A 16,292-nucleotide genomic window follows, 5' to 3' on the forward strand; every position below is an offset into this window, starting at 1 on the left:
GATGACGGCATTGTATTTTAGGGCTTAGTCAAGGTGCAGCAATGTTAATTGACATGGCAAGACAAATAGGCAAAGCTTCCTTGTATGGCAATGTGAGAGGCTGATGTTTCCATGTGGCACGTAGCTAGAAACAATGAAAAGATCAAAGTGTTGCATCGGGTGAGACAAGAGAGTGAAAGGATGCATGTCGATGGGGATAGTGTGAGTGCTTAGTGGTTACTGCTTAGCATTAAGCAATATAATATAAGAGGAGTGATAGGGGCTTTTTAATAGTGTGAGATTTCATCAAATGGTATGAGATTATTTATTTTTTTTTTTTTTTTGCTAGTTAAATGCTGCCAATTTTTTAATAAAAGTGCTGGCATAATGTAATTATCATATTATATTTCATTTGATTTTTGAGACTCCAAAGCAAAGCAACGTAACGGCCTGCAAAGAAAAGGACAAGGACAACCGTCCTCTAAACATAGAAAGATACATATATAAATGTTCGGAACAAGTCGCCTTCTTTTTCTCCTTCTCCCATTTGTCTCATTTTACGTGTTCTTTCTCTTTGTTTATTTTCATCAGCTTATTATATCATGTGGCCCCTTCACTTCACGTGAACTCAGCATCTCCATCGTTTGTGTTTGTATAGAGTATGTAGCTTCATTCAGCTGATGATGTTTGTTTGATTCGTATGCTGTATCAACCAAATTTATCAACTATATACATTTCAAGTAAGCTACGTTTTTTATACTCAAATATGTATTTGGATCGGATATGCATGGCCGCATCCCGCATGCTTCTATATATAGTTAATTAGCCTGTAAAATCACCTTTCAACATTTCCTGCAGGAAAACTCTTAAGATCGGAGTATGGCATCGTCACTGGAGGAGCTTCTTGCCAAGGAAGGGTTCAAAGGAATCAGAAGAGTGGAAAGGACTAGATCGTCCTTTCACGGCGGTGCTTTGACTGAGCCACGGAGACTCTCCCTATCGACTGAAGGAGTTACAAGGATCAGAACAAAGTCTGAGTCCTCTTCCTTTCAGGGTCAAAGCAGGAGGCCAAGGGATAAGCCCTTTCTTAGAGAGAAAATAATACATCAAAGGTTGAACTATGAAGCTGCTCAGAAACCTTGTGACAACACAAATGAAATTTCTAATAATGCAGAAAGAGGTAAAGAAATTCTTGCCATGACAAATAATAACTCAAGTCGCACAAGTTTTGAAGACAGAAACAACAAAAAGAATCAAGATCACTATATTCATTCGGCTTCTAATCTTGCTCTTGATCAAGTTGCTGTCCAAGCAGTAGTCTCCATTCTGAATGGATACATGAAACGTTTTCTAAGAGATGAGGACTTCCGGGTTACACTGCGTCACAATTGTTTCTCTTCTTTGAATTTCATTGAATTGAAAGAAGAGAACAATACAGAGACCAAAATCATAACAAGCCTTGAGCAAGCAATCGAGACCATTGAACAAACTGCCGAGCAGTCCGCACCTTCCACACATCTGAAAAGAGCCACAATGCAGCTAAGCATCATCACGGGCCTGAGTTTAAACGATTTGAAGCACGGTTGTACCTGTGGGATCCCGAATTATAAGTTGTCAGCCTGTGCTCATCTTTATCTCAGTGTGGTATATGTGATACAGAGAAAAAGCAAGGTATCTGCAAAGCATCTCTTGCAAGTGTTTTGTGATTCGCCTTATCAGGCGCGATCGATATTGTTGCCTGAACTCTGGGAGCAACTATTTTCCCCACAACTTACCCATTTGAAGGCATGGTACGACAAAGAAGCTGAGATTTTAGCAACCACAACAAACAGAACAAGGAAGACAAAGCTTCTTCAACAAGTGTATAATGAACATTTGGATTCTGCTACTCATATATTTGCTGTATACTACAAAGATTGGCTCACTGAAGGAGTTGAGTCTCCAGCTATTCCTTCCATTAGCGTTCCATCAATATCTGTCGCAGCAAGTTCATTTGGTCATTCTTCAGACTCTGCTAGCTCCAATGAACCCTTCTCACCCCAGCCAATGATCAGCAAGAAACTTTATGATTCTGTCTTTGGTAGCTCCAGCAAAACCAAAGTTTATGACGCTCAGGATAACATAGAAATGTGTGTTTCGGGCTCTTATAGTTCTACTATTGTTAAACAAACGTTAACATATGAGTCTGAAACAACTAAATTTACAGATCAGGATATTGAAGATTTCGCTCTCGGTTTACCAATTGAAGCACTCCATCAGGTAAGTAATTTCTCATTTCTGTCTAGTACCTTTTGCTTTCAATTGGATTTTCTTATGAATCATGTTCATCTTTGTAGGTTCTTGATCACTGCACTCTTAATATTCTATATTTTATTATATATATTTTGCTTGAAGTCCTGAGTTTGTCTTCTTGGCTCTACATGTTGAATAAAATTATGCATTCTGCAATAAACAAGTTACAGAAAAAAAGTTTCATATTCTGGCCATTCTCCTGCTATCACAATCACATATTTTCTCATTAACGAATAATATTTGAAAGCAGAAAGGAACTCAAGTTACAGCAGCAGAAGAATTAAAGGAAAGGGGTATCAGCAATAACATTGACAAACCCTTCTCCACACAAACCTATTTAGACAGCCACATAGTGGATGCTCTATCATTTGGTAAGGAAGATGAACTTACTCTCATAAGGGTAAGGGCATCTATTTTAGCATGGTGAAACATACAGAACTCTTTCCATCCCAGTTTTTTATTACCTTACCTGATCTATCATCTTTCATGTGCAGCCAAACAAGATGAGGTCTGCTCTTGCAGGTGGGGGAAATAATATGTTCAGGTTAGTTTTCCTTCTTCAAATAGCATACATGTAATATTCATGTATTGCGTTCACATTTCGGTGCAGCATTATGTTCTCCAAGCATTCCAGACGAATTTATTTGTCCTCTTACGGGAACTGTCTTTGAGGAACCAGTCACCCTGGAGACTGGTCAAACCTTTGAAAGAGAAGCCATTAAGGCGTGGTTTGAGAAGGGAAACAGAACATGTCCGGTAACTGGAAACACTTTAGAATTTGTGGCTATGCCGCTTACCAACCTTATTTTGAAGCGTGTGATTGATAAATGGAAGTCAGAAAGTTTGGATCACCTTCTAAATCTTGCTTCTCAAACAGTGGGAAACTCAAAGGAATTTAATTCAAGAAATGATGAGGTTGCTGTTTTCAAATTGGAGAGTTTCCTGTCTTCTTTCAATGATGAGGAGAAACGAACTTATGCCAAGTATCTCATCTCTATAGGAGTTCTATCATTTCTTTTTAGGAGGTTTGAACTGGGAAATTTGGAGGAAAAATCACGTGTGGTGGCACTCTTGTTAATTTGTATTGTATCAGAATCTCGCTGCATATATCGGATAGCAGAAAATATCAACAGAAAATGTCTTCTTGAGCTTCTTCACTGCAAGGAGGATACTCCATTAACAAATGCAATATTATTGCTTACTGAACTTTCATCCATGAAGAGGTCAGTGTTATCAGATTGAAGAATCACCCTTCTTTTTGAAATATCAATTCCTTCAGCTGTTCCTTTTTTTTCGTAGGAGAAAGGATGTTACATCATTCATTAGCGACTTGGTGGGTGAAGATGTTTTTAAAACACTTCGCATTCTACTCAAGTATCTTAACAAATCTACTTCACAAGAAAAGTCCCTAACCGCCGTTCTGTTGCTGCACTTTGATCTACTGGTATGATAAAATAACCTTGCCCCCACACAGATCTTGCCATGTATTTATTAACTATGACAATTTTGCTGCGCAGGTTGAGCCTCAAAAGTTTAGCATATACAGAGAGGTGGCAGTGAATGTCATTACAGCAGCACTTGATGCCAGCTTAAATGATGAGAAGGCCCGAGCGGAGTGTTGCAGAGCACTTCTAGTTTTGTGTGGGCACTTTTCCTCTAATGGGAGGATACTGACAAAGACTAGAACCTTTGAAGAAGCAGACTGCAATATCAACACATCGGAAGTAAGACTTCAAGGCCATGAAGAGGGTCTACTGCGGGATCATGCAGCCACTTTGTCTGTGAGTTTTCTTCTCTTGGTTTTTCTTTTGACACCATGAACATTTATGTTGAAGAGTTGTGTTTAACTGGGAGAAATAGAACTTTACTGGCATGACATGAATACCATGGTTTCTAGTTAGTGTTTTCAATCATATAAGCTCTATACCTGTCTTGGCTGACGAGTTAATTAAAATGATAGGAAGATGAAGAAGCAATGGTAGAAGAGTTGTTAATGAAGTTGATAGAATCACTAGTTGGAAATGGAGAGAGCCCATTTTTGACCAACTTATGTAGATGCCTAGATTCTAGACACCTAGATTTGGTGAGGGAGTGTCTAGTAACGGTTAAATGGTTGAGCTCCTCACTCTCCAAGCTAATGAATGTGGGATTTCATCTTCCTGCCTTCTTAGCCCTCATCTCTCAGTTGAAAAGAATCTTGGAGAATGGAGAACTTGAGCTCAAGACTCTTGCGTCAGTGTCCTTGCTTAATTTCAGTAAAATATCAGGTTTGTCGCTCTTCATTTTTGGTTTATTTCTGTTATAATTTATATTTATCAGTTTTGAACGTCCATTATCACTTTGAATATAATTTAAGAAGGAGAAAGAGTATACATTTATGTGAAAGGCAAGTATGGATATGAAATATTACATATGTATTGTATTTCTTTGTTACAGAATGCAGAACTCTGTTGAAGACAATGGCAGAAGATATTGCACCCCTTCTTCATAGGCTTGTCGACGTAACATGGACTGCTAAGCAGCTGCATGCCATTGTGTCGGGGGGAAATCTGTAGACTGTGTAATTGTGTAGTATTATAGGGAGTTTTCATTTTGATTTTTGATAGTATTTAATGTTAGAAAAAGCAAATGCTTTTAATTCTGTACATCCTTGTGTAGGAAACAGTATATTGCAAACTTATTTCATTAACTTCGCTTTTTTTTTTTATTTGTCCTTGTCAAGATTTGAAGTTTCCAAAAGGTTGGGAGAAAAAAGAGTGGATAAATTGCTTCTTCAAACTGGTTTTTTTTTTTTTTTCCTTTCTCTCATAATAATTAACATGAAAGATGATATTGTGAAACCAACTCGGTATAAATGAAGGAATTATTCCAGTCCAAAGAAGAAAATGGCATGTGACCTATGAAAGCAATCATTCCAATTATCTCGAAATGGAGCAGGTCATGCTTTCTGTCAGTGTGACTAAGTAAATAAAAGCAAGAGGGACAATGGTAATCATAATGCCTAGAACAGAAAAGAAGTGAATAATTGGAATAAAGTCAAACTTTAGAAACCACTTGAAGATCCTCGTGTTGTTGGACTTGCATTTCGGTGGTTTCTTCAAGGTTGATGCCTTTGTACCAGCGAGAACAGAACAAGTAGAGGAGAAAGTCCAAAGCAGTGAGCACCGCAAGGAGGAAGAACCACCTATCCATGTGGCCATCATTGAGGTTGTTGGGAATCCAGCCTGGCCTCTCCCCTTTTGCAGTGATATCCATTACGATCAAGATCAGCATGCTGCTGATATAGTTTCCAAGAGAAATTGAAGCCATGCAGAGTGAGCTCCCAAAGCTCTTAATCCCGTCTGGGGCTTGCCCATTGAAAAAGTCCAATTGACCCACGTACATGAAAACCTCTGAGGCACCAACCAGAACATACTGTGGGATCTGGCAGAATATGCTTAGAGAACTGGTCTTCTCCCCAGGAATCACACGTTTGAGCCTTTCTATCTCTGTGATACCAGCTGCAACCATTGATAGCATTCCAATGATTAGGCCAACTCCCATTCTCTGAAGCTCAGTCAGTCCCTTGGGGTTACCGCTCAATCTCCCGGCCAACGGGACCAGAAATTGGCGATAAATTCCGGTGCATAGCAGGACGCTGGTGATATCAAAGACCGACATGCTGGCTGCTGGCAACTGAAACTTTCCTATCTTGTTGTGCATGACATCCCCTTGCTCCACAAAAAGAGATGCCATTTGGGTGAACACAACAGAGTAAATAATGGTGCATAGCCAAACCGGTAACATTCTCAACACGCATTTGGCTTCCTCAACCTGAGTTACAGTGCAGAGCCGCCAGTGATTCTTTACTTCGTTTTCATCCCTCGGCGTTTTTGTTGCTGCCCTGTCCATGAATCTGCTCTCAACATTTGGAAAATGTTAGAAATAATTCCCATCCAATATGCCTAGATCGAGTTTGATAACTACTTACGCAAAATCTTGGCTGTGCATGATCTTTCTACTCCCTTTGATGGCAGACTCTGGACCATCGACCTCGTGGAGTTGATCTGCTTTGGCGGGATGAAGCTTCCACTTCCTAGTGGAAGCGACGAAGACCTGTGCAACCCTTACGACAGGGTTGCCACAGGGGTCAACGTATCTGTATTTGCGATAACCGGCGACGAAGGAAAGCAAGGCAAGAAGGGCAGAGACCAAGGAGACGAGGAATCCCATTGTCCACATGCCTGAATTCTCAAAGTAGACGAGGATGGTGTTGGAGAAGAGGGAGCCGAAGTTGAGGGCGAAGTAGAAGTAACAGAAGAAGGCCTCTCTTGAGCGGCTCTGATCTTGTTTCTTGCCATCGAACTGGTCTGCACCAAAGGTTGCGAGGGTGGGCTGGTGGCCTCCGTAACCGAGTGCCACCATGTATATGGACACATAGAAGATGGAGACTCCCGTTGAGGAGGGCTGCCTGCATTCTGTTTTCTCGTCTCCGCAGCCAGCCGGCTTGATCAAGAATCTCCTGGACGTGAAAGACAGGAGCCCCAAACCCGCTACAAAGATGACTTGAAAGACAGCGCACGTTCTGTATCGACCCCAGTAGGAATCACTCAGGAATGCGCCTATGAGTGAGCATATGTACACCGTTCCTGTCCACTTGCTCACATTGTTTGCGGCGTCCGCACTGTCCTGTCTCAGCACTCTCGTTAGGAACAGAACCAAGTTCACTCCCACTCCAAAGAAGGCCAGCGTCGCCAGTGCTTGATTCGCTGCATGCAATGCAAACAATCAGCACATAGATATACATACACACAATTCAAACTAAAAGGCAATTAAGTACCTACCAAGCAATATCCAAGCAGTTTTCCACCCTCCTGCTGGAGTCTCCCCTTTCCCTTCATTTTCGCCAGCTGTCTCTTCCCCGCTGCTTCCATTTACTGCTGCACTTATCTGTTTATTAATAGTCCTATCCTTAGCTTGCGTCTTTCTTGGTTGGGCCATGAAAAAAGAAAAAGACAACACAAGCTACAGCTAACCTCGATCTCTTCAACATTGTTGGAGGAGGCAACACTGAATGGAGCAGCAACTCCTGGTTCCATCTTTTGCGAAACTTAGTGATAGATATGGTGAACTCCTCCGGGACTGTGTCAAGTTCTGGAGATGGCAAAGAGCAGCAAGAAGATCCAGCAATAACGAACGTCAAGATTCCCCGGGAAGACACAGGATTTACCCTATTAAAACTTATTGTCATTTATGGTTTAAAAACTTTCAATTTTTTCTGATACCGGCTCTGCCCTCACTCTAATTAATATCGTCTCACTCACTCTCTCTCTTTCTCTCTCTCTCTCTCTCAATCTCGATCTCAGCTCCGATCCTCTCATACAAACACCACTACAGCATGGACCTGAAACTCACGAGAGTGAAAGCCAAATTGGAACGGAAGAACCTCAAAATTTTAATTATTAATAAAGAAGATGATGAAAACTAGTTATAGAGATGGCATCAAGGTGGTTTGAGGAACAAAAGATAGAAGCTTAACTCTGTTGCTACTGTAACTAACACTCCTTGCAATGCTCTCAGGCTTCCTCATGTTTAAATACTACGTAGCGTTATGGTATAAAACTGATTCGATATGTCAGGGTCCACATGGAATGCATGTCTCGGTTTGACTTTTCAATGGTTATGCTGTCTCTGGAACCGGTATTCTTGCATCTTCCCGTATTTTTATATGGCTTTTCTATTTTCTATGCTTTGACTCAGTTAATCAAACACAAATTTTCTTATACAATCCTTCTCTTCTCTTGGTTTTTAGTTACTCCTATAGAAAACTAGTATCAACTATCAAGCACGTGATATTCACCATTTTAGGGTGAAAAATGCTCAATTTTTATTTCAAAGGCATAAATAAGTAAAAAATATTAAAAATAAATATTTTAAGTTTTATTTAAGGAGGAGAATAGTTCCATACTTTGCCATGCACTTCTTCTCTAAGGTTATTTTTAGGCGCAGACTTTGGCGTAGAATATCTCATTGATTCTACACATGTAAAATAGAAGTGGCAGATGGAGATAAAGACAACTGTCTCAAGGGGGGATAGGATCTGTGATTTGGCAGGAACTCTGCAGAAGAGTCTCAGTGGCCTTCAAGTAAAGAGGTTAATACTTTGAGTTGGTAATTATATCTGGACTTTGATAAAGATATTAAAAATATATTTTTTTTAAAATGTTTATATATGTTATAATATTATTAAATATATTTATTAAATTGGTTAATAAAAATTAAATTATGTTTAAATTTTTTGATAAAAAGATAAATATATCTCTGATCTTTATTTTATAAAAAATAAAAAAAATTATGCCAGTAGGTTATGTAAATTGGTCGGTTCGACCGGAATGGATAACAATTAAATTTATTGTTATTGTTATAAAAAAATCGATTTTATTCTAATTTATTAAAAAATTAAAAAATAACCGATTCATTAATACATCCAATAATAATGCGACACATAAATATCTTTACAAAAAACGTTTTAAGCTTCTCTATGAGAATATCTTCCATTATATTTTACTAGACCGAGACCTACGATGTGCCAAGAGATAAATTAATGAAATTATATAGTATGTTTTAATAAGTATTATATTATTTAGAAGTTGATTAAATAATATGTAAATTAATATTAAATTTAAATTATTTATATTAAAAATATTTTATAAACTATTTATTTGATCATTTGAATATAATTTTATATAATTATTTAACTAAAATATAATATAAATTAAAATATATCTTATTAGTTTAAAAAATTAAATTTATTTATTTTAAAAAACGTATAAATCTTTTATATTAGAATTGTACAGAAATATATTTTTATTTTTTATATTTGCTTTAGTTGTAATACTTTATCTTATCATATAGTATCTTTTGTCTTGCAAATAATAATTAAAAAAATGAAAAAAATGAATAGGATAAAAAATATCAAAAATATAATATAAAATTATAAATTTAAAAAATATGCTCAATTTAAACTTATTTGGTGGACTATACCAACAATATCGACTCCAGAATAAATGACCGAGCATATATCGGACTAACAAACAATTCTCGGCAAATCACGACGGCTAAGATTTCCGCACAACTAAAATAAATATTTAAAAGCATAATGAATTTTTCTAAAAAGTGAACCACTAACTTTGAAAGTCATTGCAGAGAGTAACCTCACTCATCTATATAACAGCGTGGAACCAATTTCACAGAGCACGACGAATACAATAACACCAACAAATAAAATATACGAGTTTTCTGACTCTTGAGAAAATTACTGACTTGAGCGTCGAAATATTTATTACAGGTTCGCCCGAGCCCTAGTTCAACGAATAGCCTTCCTGCTGACCACTGGAATTCGTAGAAGAACGCGTGGCCGAGCTATAACACGGAAGAGTAACCTTGATAGAATATTTGGAGCCCACCGTGGGGCCCAATTTATTCAAATTAATCCCATGCGCATTTTGTTTCGCTAATTTCTACAGAATCATGGCCGACCGTGTTGCACCGCCGACGCCTCCGCCCACCCATGACGAGTTAGTAGCCATGAACGCCACCCTCCTGGCCAAAGTCAAGAGGATGGCTGATCTCTTGGAATTGAATCACAGTGGTAAGTTGAACACGGAGGATCCGAAGAGTGCGACCTCAAACGGCACACGACCTCAAGGCTCAGGGTCCGATGAGGTCGCCTCGCCAAAAGAAAGACTGACAATAGACAATCCCTTATCGGAAGACATTGTCAAATTTCAAATGCTGAAGAATTTTGTGCTGCATACCGCCCTCAAGCCATATGAGGGATTCGGAGATCTCCGTGTTCACATTAAGAAATTTCAATCTATAATATTCTTTAATGGTGTCTCTGAAACTATACTTTGTCGAGCTATTCCAACTTTTCTAGATGGTGCTGCATTACTTTGATTTTCTAAGTTGCCTGCAGGTTCAATCTCCTTTTTTGAAGAACTGGCCCGATCTTTCATTGACTATTTTGCTACTTCAAGGATTTACGTGCACGGAACAGACTACCTAAGCACCATCAAACAAGGGCAACATGAGAGTCTAAAAGACTATATGATGCGGTCTACCAAGGTAACCATGGAAATTCCCGATTTGAGCCCAGAGGTCCACTCGCACGCACTCAAAAGTGGTCTCCGTCCCGGAAAGTTTCAAGAAACAATAGCTGTTACCAAACCTAGAACATTAGCAGAATTCCGGGAGAAGGCTGCAAGCCAGATGGAAATCGCAGAACTCCGAGAAGCTCGGCGAATTGACAAACAACAACCTCGCCGAGATGAAGAAAAGCAACACATGACCCAAAATTACAAAGACCACAAGAAGCCTTTTAAGCTAACACCCAAATACGATGCCTACACACAATTCAACGGTAAAAGGGAGGACGTCATTAAGGAAATACTCAATGCAACAATTATCAAACTACGCAGCAAAGCAGGTTCATACCAGGATCCGAAATACGTTGACAAGTCAAAGCATTGCGCTTTTCACCAAAAGTTCAGCCACACCACCGACGAATGTGTAATTGCAAAAGATCTATTGGAGAGGTTGGCCAGACAGGGACACTTGGACAAATATATACATGGGCGTATACAGCAAAGCTCAACTGACATTCAGCCCGAGCAAATCCCAAGCACCACTGAACGATGAGATATCAACCCCCACCAACATAGGGGGGTTATCAACTGTATTTTAGGTGGTTTCGTGAGTTGAGGGCATACAAGCTCGGCAAGGAAAAGAAACTACCGAGCAATTCTAACGGTACAAGGAACGACAACAGAAGTCACACCACCACCATGCTTATCCACCATAACCTTCGACCAATCTGACTACGCAAAGACCACCAATTTAGACGATCCTGTGGTTATTTCCATCCAAGCAGGAGATCTCCTAGTAAAGAAGGTCCTACTTGACTCAGGCAACAGCGCTGACGTATTCTACTCAACATTCCAGAAGATGAAACTAAGTGGCATCCTTCCTCAGGAGAGCTGGTAGATTTTTAGGAGAACGGGTACCTATCCTTGGAAGCATATGGGTAAAAGTAACATTGGGAAACCACCCATTATCTAAGACTAAGGATGTGCAGTTCTTAATAGTTGACTGCATTAGTCCTTATAACATCATTCTCGGCAAGCCTTCTTTAAATTCTTTTAATGCTATTGTATCCACTGTTCATCTTTGTGTCAAGTTTCAGGTACAGGATAATCAGGTGGCAACCATACACTCCGATCAAAGAGAAGCTCGACATTGCTACAATGAAAGCTTGAAACTTAGGATGGCTCATACACCGAAGGCCGAACTTCCACCAGAAAATTCAATGCAGCAAACATTTCAACCATGGCAGAGCTCGATCCGAGAGAAGATCTCTATGACCGACCCTCCCCAATAGACGACCTTGAAAAGGTAATTTTAGACAAAAATGGCAATCACTTTACTTATATAAGCTGCTCTTTGTTTGCAAATAACAAGGAACTGATCGTCGATATACTCTAAAAAAATGCAGACCTCTTTGCCTGGATCCCAACACATATGCCAGGAATTGACCCAAGCTTCATATGCCATAAGCTACAAATTGATCCAAAAGTCCGACCACTAGCAGAAAAGAAGAGAAACATGACGAGGAGAAAAGAGCAGCATGTTTGGATGAAACTCAGAAACTCCTAACAGCAGGTTTCATCAAAGAGCTATGTTTTACAATCTGGTTGTCTAATGTTGTCATGGTAAGAAAACACTCGGGTAAATGGCAAATGTGTGTAGACTTTATCAATTTAAACAAAACATGCTCAAAGGATGCATATCTCCTTCCGTGTATTGACAAACTCGTAGATAATGCCTCAAGTTTTAGACTTTTAAGTTTTTTAGATGCATACTCTAGCTATAATAAAATTCTAATGCATCCCAATGATGAGGATAAAACGGCTTTTTATCACTAAATTGAAAAATTATTATTATAAGGTAATGCTTTTTGGTCTAAAGAATGCAAATGTCACCTATTAATGGCTAATGGACAAAATTTTTAGTAAACAGATTGAAAGGAATCTTGAGGTGTATGTTGATGACATGGTCGTAAAACCGAAGCAAGGGCAGAGTCATAGAGCCGATACGAGAAGTAACGCAGCACCGGATTTCTCCCCCGCGGCAGCGGTAACGTCTATCGCACAGCCGCAATCAGCGGCGGATACGAGAGGAACTAGCAAATTACGCCGGAGTTTGTTTCCAGCCTTCGACCTCTGCCTCTGCAGCAACACTGTCTCCCTGTGCCTCGAACCTAAGGCATCATTTTTGGGCACAACACCGTCGTCACTGTTTCGCTTCCTTTTGATGCATCAGGTTTTTTTTTTTTTTTTTTGGTCATGGATGCATCAGGTTATGCGTCTGTATTTTTTTTCTTCCTTCCATTTTCAATACAAAAAAACAAAACTCATCTTCTATTGGATACCCAAATATTTTTCTTGGCATAGCCCACCTTAACAAGTTCATTAATAGACTGTGCAATCAAAAAGTTTCGGCTGGTGGCTCAGCCAACCCTACCATCAACCAGTAGACAAACTCTGCAAAAGAGAGCAACATGTCGATCTCATGATCATTTGGACAGAAAATCTGTATCAATTTAAATCTTTACCATATAAGGGCCCGTATTTGAATGGTTACATATACTATTCGTAATTTTCTAATGAAAAAATGGCAAGATCAAATAAAAAATAACCCTAGCAAAAGCTAGCCGCCCCTGTGCTCTGATTGTGATTATTGAGGACAAACTTTGAGGTTGTCCTTTGATGACATTGAAAGCTCTCCACCACTTGAAGCGCCACTGCAGCTTCCTCTCCACCACCACCACTACCACCACCATTGGACCACCAACAACAGAATCCCAGATCCTTCAACACTGCAGAGATGCCTCACTCTCCAAAGCCCTCACTCTCCTCAACAAAACCCACAACATCTCCTCTTCCCATAAATCTATCATCTATGCCTCTCTCCTCCAAACCTCCACTAAGACCCACTCCTTCCTCCACGGCACCGTCCTCCACTGCCACGTCATCAAGTCCGGCCTCGACACCGACCGCTTCGTCGGCAACAGCCTCCTCGCCCTCTACTTCAAGCTCGCCCCACTCTTCTACCAAGCCCGCCGGATCTTCGACGGGCTTCTCTTCAAGGATGTCATTTCATGGACTTCCATAATCTCAGGCTATATTCATGTGGGTGATCCCAAAAGCTCACTTATGTTGTTCTCTCAGATGGTGGGCCTTGAAGGCCTTCAGCCTAATGCCTTCACACTTTCTTCTGTTATCAAGGCCTGCTCTGAACTTGGGTTCTTGAGGCTCGGAAGGTGCTTCCATGGGGTTGTTGTGAGCCGTGGGTTCGACTCAAATCGAGTGGTTTCTAGTGCGTTGATTGATATGTATGGGAGGAATTTTGGTGTGGAGGATGCACGCAAGATGTTTGATGAATTGCTTGAACCGGATACTGTGTGCTGGACATCAGTTATTTCAGCGCTTACAAGGAATGATATGTTTAAGGAGGCTGTGGAGTTGTTCTATAGGATTCATAGAGGTTGCGGGTTGGCGGCGGATGGTTTTACCTTCGGGACATTGTTGGCTGCTTGTGGTAACTTGGGGTGGCTGAGACAGGGGAGAGAGGTGCATGCTAAGGTTGTTACTTCTGGGATATGTGGGAATGTGGTTGTTGAGAGTAGTCTTTTGGATATGTATGGTAAGTGCGGTTCGGTTGGCCAGTCTAGGATTGTTTTTGATAGGATGAGCAATAAGAATTCGGTGTCATGGACTGCTATGCTCGGCACGTATTGTCATAATCAAGAGTATGAGACTGTGCTCAATCTTGTTAGGGAGAGTGGGATTGTGGATATTTACAGCTTCGGGACTATTCTTCGTGCCTGTTCGGGACTGGCTGCTGCGAGACAGGGAGAAGAGGTTCATTGTATGTATGTGAGAAAGGGTGGTTGGAGAGACATTATAGTGGAGTCAGCCTTGGTTGATCTATATGCAAAATGTGGGTGCATTGATTTTGCGTATAGGTTGTTCTTGAGTATGCAAGTTCGAAATCTGATAACATGGAACTCAATGATTGGTGGGTTTGCACAGAATGGAAAAGGGATGGTAGCATTGGCCTTGTTTGAGGATATGATCAAAGGAGGGATGCAGCCTGATTATATCACTTTTATTAATGTTCTCTTTGCTTGCAGTCATACTGGTTTGGTTAACGAAGGGAGAGAATATTTTACTTTAATGACAAAGAAATATGAGATTCAGCCTGGAGTTGAGCATTACAATTGCATGATTGATCTTCTAGGTCGTGCCGAACTGATAGAGGAGGCTGAGATTTTGTTGGAAAATTCGGATTGTAGAGATGATCAGTCACTTTGGGCAGTGCTTCTTGGAGCTTGCACTAGGTGCTCAGACTATATCACTGCAGAACGCATCGCCAAAAAGATGATTGAGCTGCAACCAGGGTTCCATTTAAGTTATGTTCTGCTTGGTAACATTTATAGAACAGTTGGTAGGTGGAATGATGCTCTAGCAATCAGGAAGTTAATGGAGGATAGAGGGGTTAGGAAGATGCCTGGCAAGAGCTGGATTGAAAGCGAGAATCAAAAGGGATCTCATTTTGATCTGGCTAACATGAGCATTGCTGGGAAAAGCAGTACTTATAGCATGGAAGGATGGATCAATTAACATCATGAACTTTTTTTATCTCAGTTCAATGAAAGTTGATGAGCTAGGACTTACCCTTTTGGTGGTTTTGAGCTAACGAGATTGTAGCACCAGCTTCGTATGGATGGCATATGGAATTTCAAAAGATCCTCTGATGACAATGGTTTGTCTCCAACTTTAACGGCTGTATAACAATTAACAACCGAGTCGCACTATGGTACAGAACAAAATTTATAGAGAGAAAATTTTTGTGAAATTAAAATCTCCTGCTAATTTGCTGTCATTCTTGTAATAGGAGTAGTAAAATTTATTGCGATAACCTATGACTATGAGAGATCCATAATAGTATGTAGAAGTAGAAACCTTACATCAAAATTGAATCATTCAAGCATCCTAATTGCCGGAGTTTTCAGGAAACAATTGTCAGCATGGCAATTGCTGGTGCAATCGTTGGAGCAGCGGTAGGTGGTTGGATGAATGATGCCTTTGGACGAAAGAAGGCCACCCTCTTTGCTGACATTATATTTACTCTTGGAGCCATTCTCATGGCTGCTGCACCTGATCCTTATGTGCTCATACTCGGGCGTCTTCTCGTTGGCTTGGGTGTTGGTGTTGCTTCTGTTACTGGTCTTGTCTACATTGCAGAAGCATCACCGTCTGAAATAAAAGGATCTTTGGTAAGCACAACTGTGCTCATGATCTCTGGTGGAGAGCTTTCAATGTCATCAAAGGACAACCTCAAAGTTTGTCCTCATTCATCACAATCAGAGCACAGGGACTGCTAGCCCTTGTCTAGGGTTATTCTTATTTGATTTTGCCATTTTTTCATTAGAAAATTACGAATATTGGTATATTTAGTAGTAACATATTTCTAAGTAACAAATGAATAAACAAAATTCAATGTCTTTAAATCAATAAGAACTTACCCTTAGGTTTAAATAATCTACCATTTCTTTCATATGCTTGATTATTTTCAAAATCAAACCACATTTAAAAAAAAAATTGTTTGATGATTTTGATCATTATAATTTAGTAGGTTAATCCATGTTTCAAATGGTATCAAATATTACAAATTAAGATGCCTCATCGCGAGAATGTCATTTCTCCAGGAGAATTACCAAGCATTTTATACTAATTATGCAATAAAGATTGAATTTCTATGGAACACAATCCACTAAATAGAATAAGAAAGGGCAAATAACATACAAACCTTACTATGTTCAATGTTAGAAATCTAACTTTCGATAAAAACTGTAAGGAGGTAATGATGAGGATATTTTAGTATATTTGAAAAATATGAAATATGAAGGATTGTAAAGT

General features: G+C 39.7%; 3 protein-coding genes across 5 annotated transcripts; 2 read left to right on the forward strand and 1 right to left on the reverse strand.

Annotated features, from left to right (window-relative positions):
- Nucleotides 1–529: 529 nt before the first annotated feature.
- On the forward strand, nt 530–4,978 carry LOC130976220 (putative E3 ubiquitin-protein ligase LIN). Of its 2 annotated transcripts, XM_057901018.1 has the most exons (9): nt 530–719; nt 838–2,238; nt 2,522–2,671; nt 2,766–2,793; nt 2,882–3,494; nt 3,571–3,715; nt 3,789–4,052; nt 4,232–4,538; nt 4,708–4,978. In XM_057901018.1, exons 2-9 carry the CDS (start codon nt 859–861, stop codon nt 4,824–4,826), a joined length of 3,006 nt encoding a protein of 1,001 aa, XP_057757001.1. In that variant the 5' UTR covers nt 530–719; nt 838–858; the 3' UTR covers nt 4,827–4,978. The 2 variants fall into 2 exon arrangements, with proteins under 2 accessions (XP_057757001.1, XP_057757000.1); XM_057901017.1 differs by lacking the exon at nt 530–719 and having other exon boundaries at nt 815–2,238.
- Nucleotides 4,979–5,307: 329 nt separating this feature from the next.
- Nucleotides 5,308–7,349, reverse strand: LOC130975980 (protein NRT1/ PTR FAMILY 7.1-like). The gene is made up of 4 exons (XM_057900689.1): nt 7,287–7,349; nt 7,095–7,200; nt 6,242–7,019; nt 5,308–6,166 (listed from the first exon to the last, which is right to left on the reverse strand). The coding sequence occupies exons 1-4, from the start codon at nt 7,347–7,349 to the stop codon at nt 5,308–5,310; spliced, it is 1,806 nt and encodes a 601-aa protein (XP_057756672.1).
- A 5,477-nt stretch (nt 7,350–12,826) lies between these two features.
- On the forward strand, nt 12,827–15,903 carry LOC130973072 (pentatricopeptide repeat-containing protein At1g03540-like). Of its 2 annotated transcripts, none has more exons than XM_057897456.1 (2): nt 12,827–15,189; nt 15,386–15,903. In XM_057897456.1, exon 1 carries the CDS (start codon nt 13,077–13,079, stop codon nt 14,991–14,993), a length of 1,917 nt encoding a protein of 638 aa, XP_057753439.1. In that variant the 5' UTR covers nt 12,827–13,076; the 3' UTR covers nt 14,994–15,189; nt 15,386–15,903. The 2 variants fall into 2 exon arrangements, with proteins under 2 accessions (XP_057753439.1, XP_057753438.1); XM_057897455.1 differs by having other exon boundaries at nt 12,827–15,135; nt 15,386–15,900.
- Nucleotides 15,904–16,292: the final 389 nt, after the last annotated feature.

This window comes from Arachis stenosperma, chromosome 4, assembly GCF_014773155.1.
Source record: "Arachis stenosperma cultivar V10309 chromosome 4, arast.V10309.gnm1.PFL2, whole genome shotgun sequence".
Classification (NCBI taxonomy): Eukaryota; Viridiplantae; Streptophyta; class Magnoliopsida; order Fabales; family Fabaceae; genus Arachis; species Arachis stenosperma.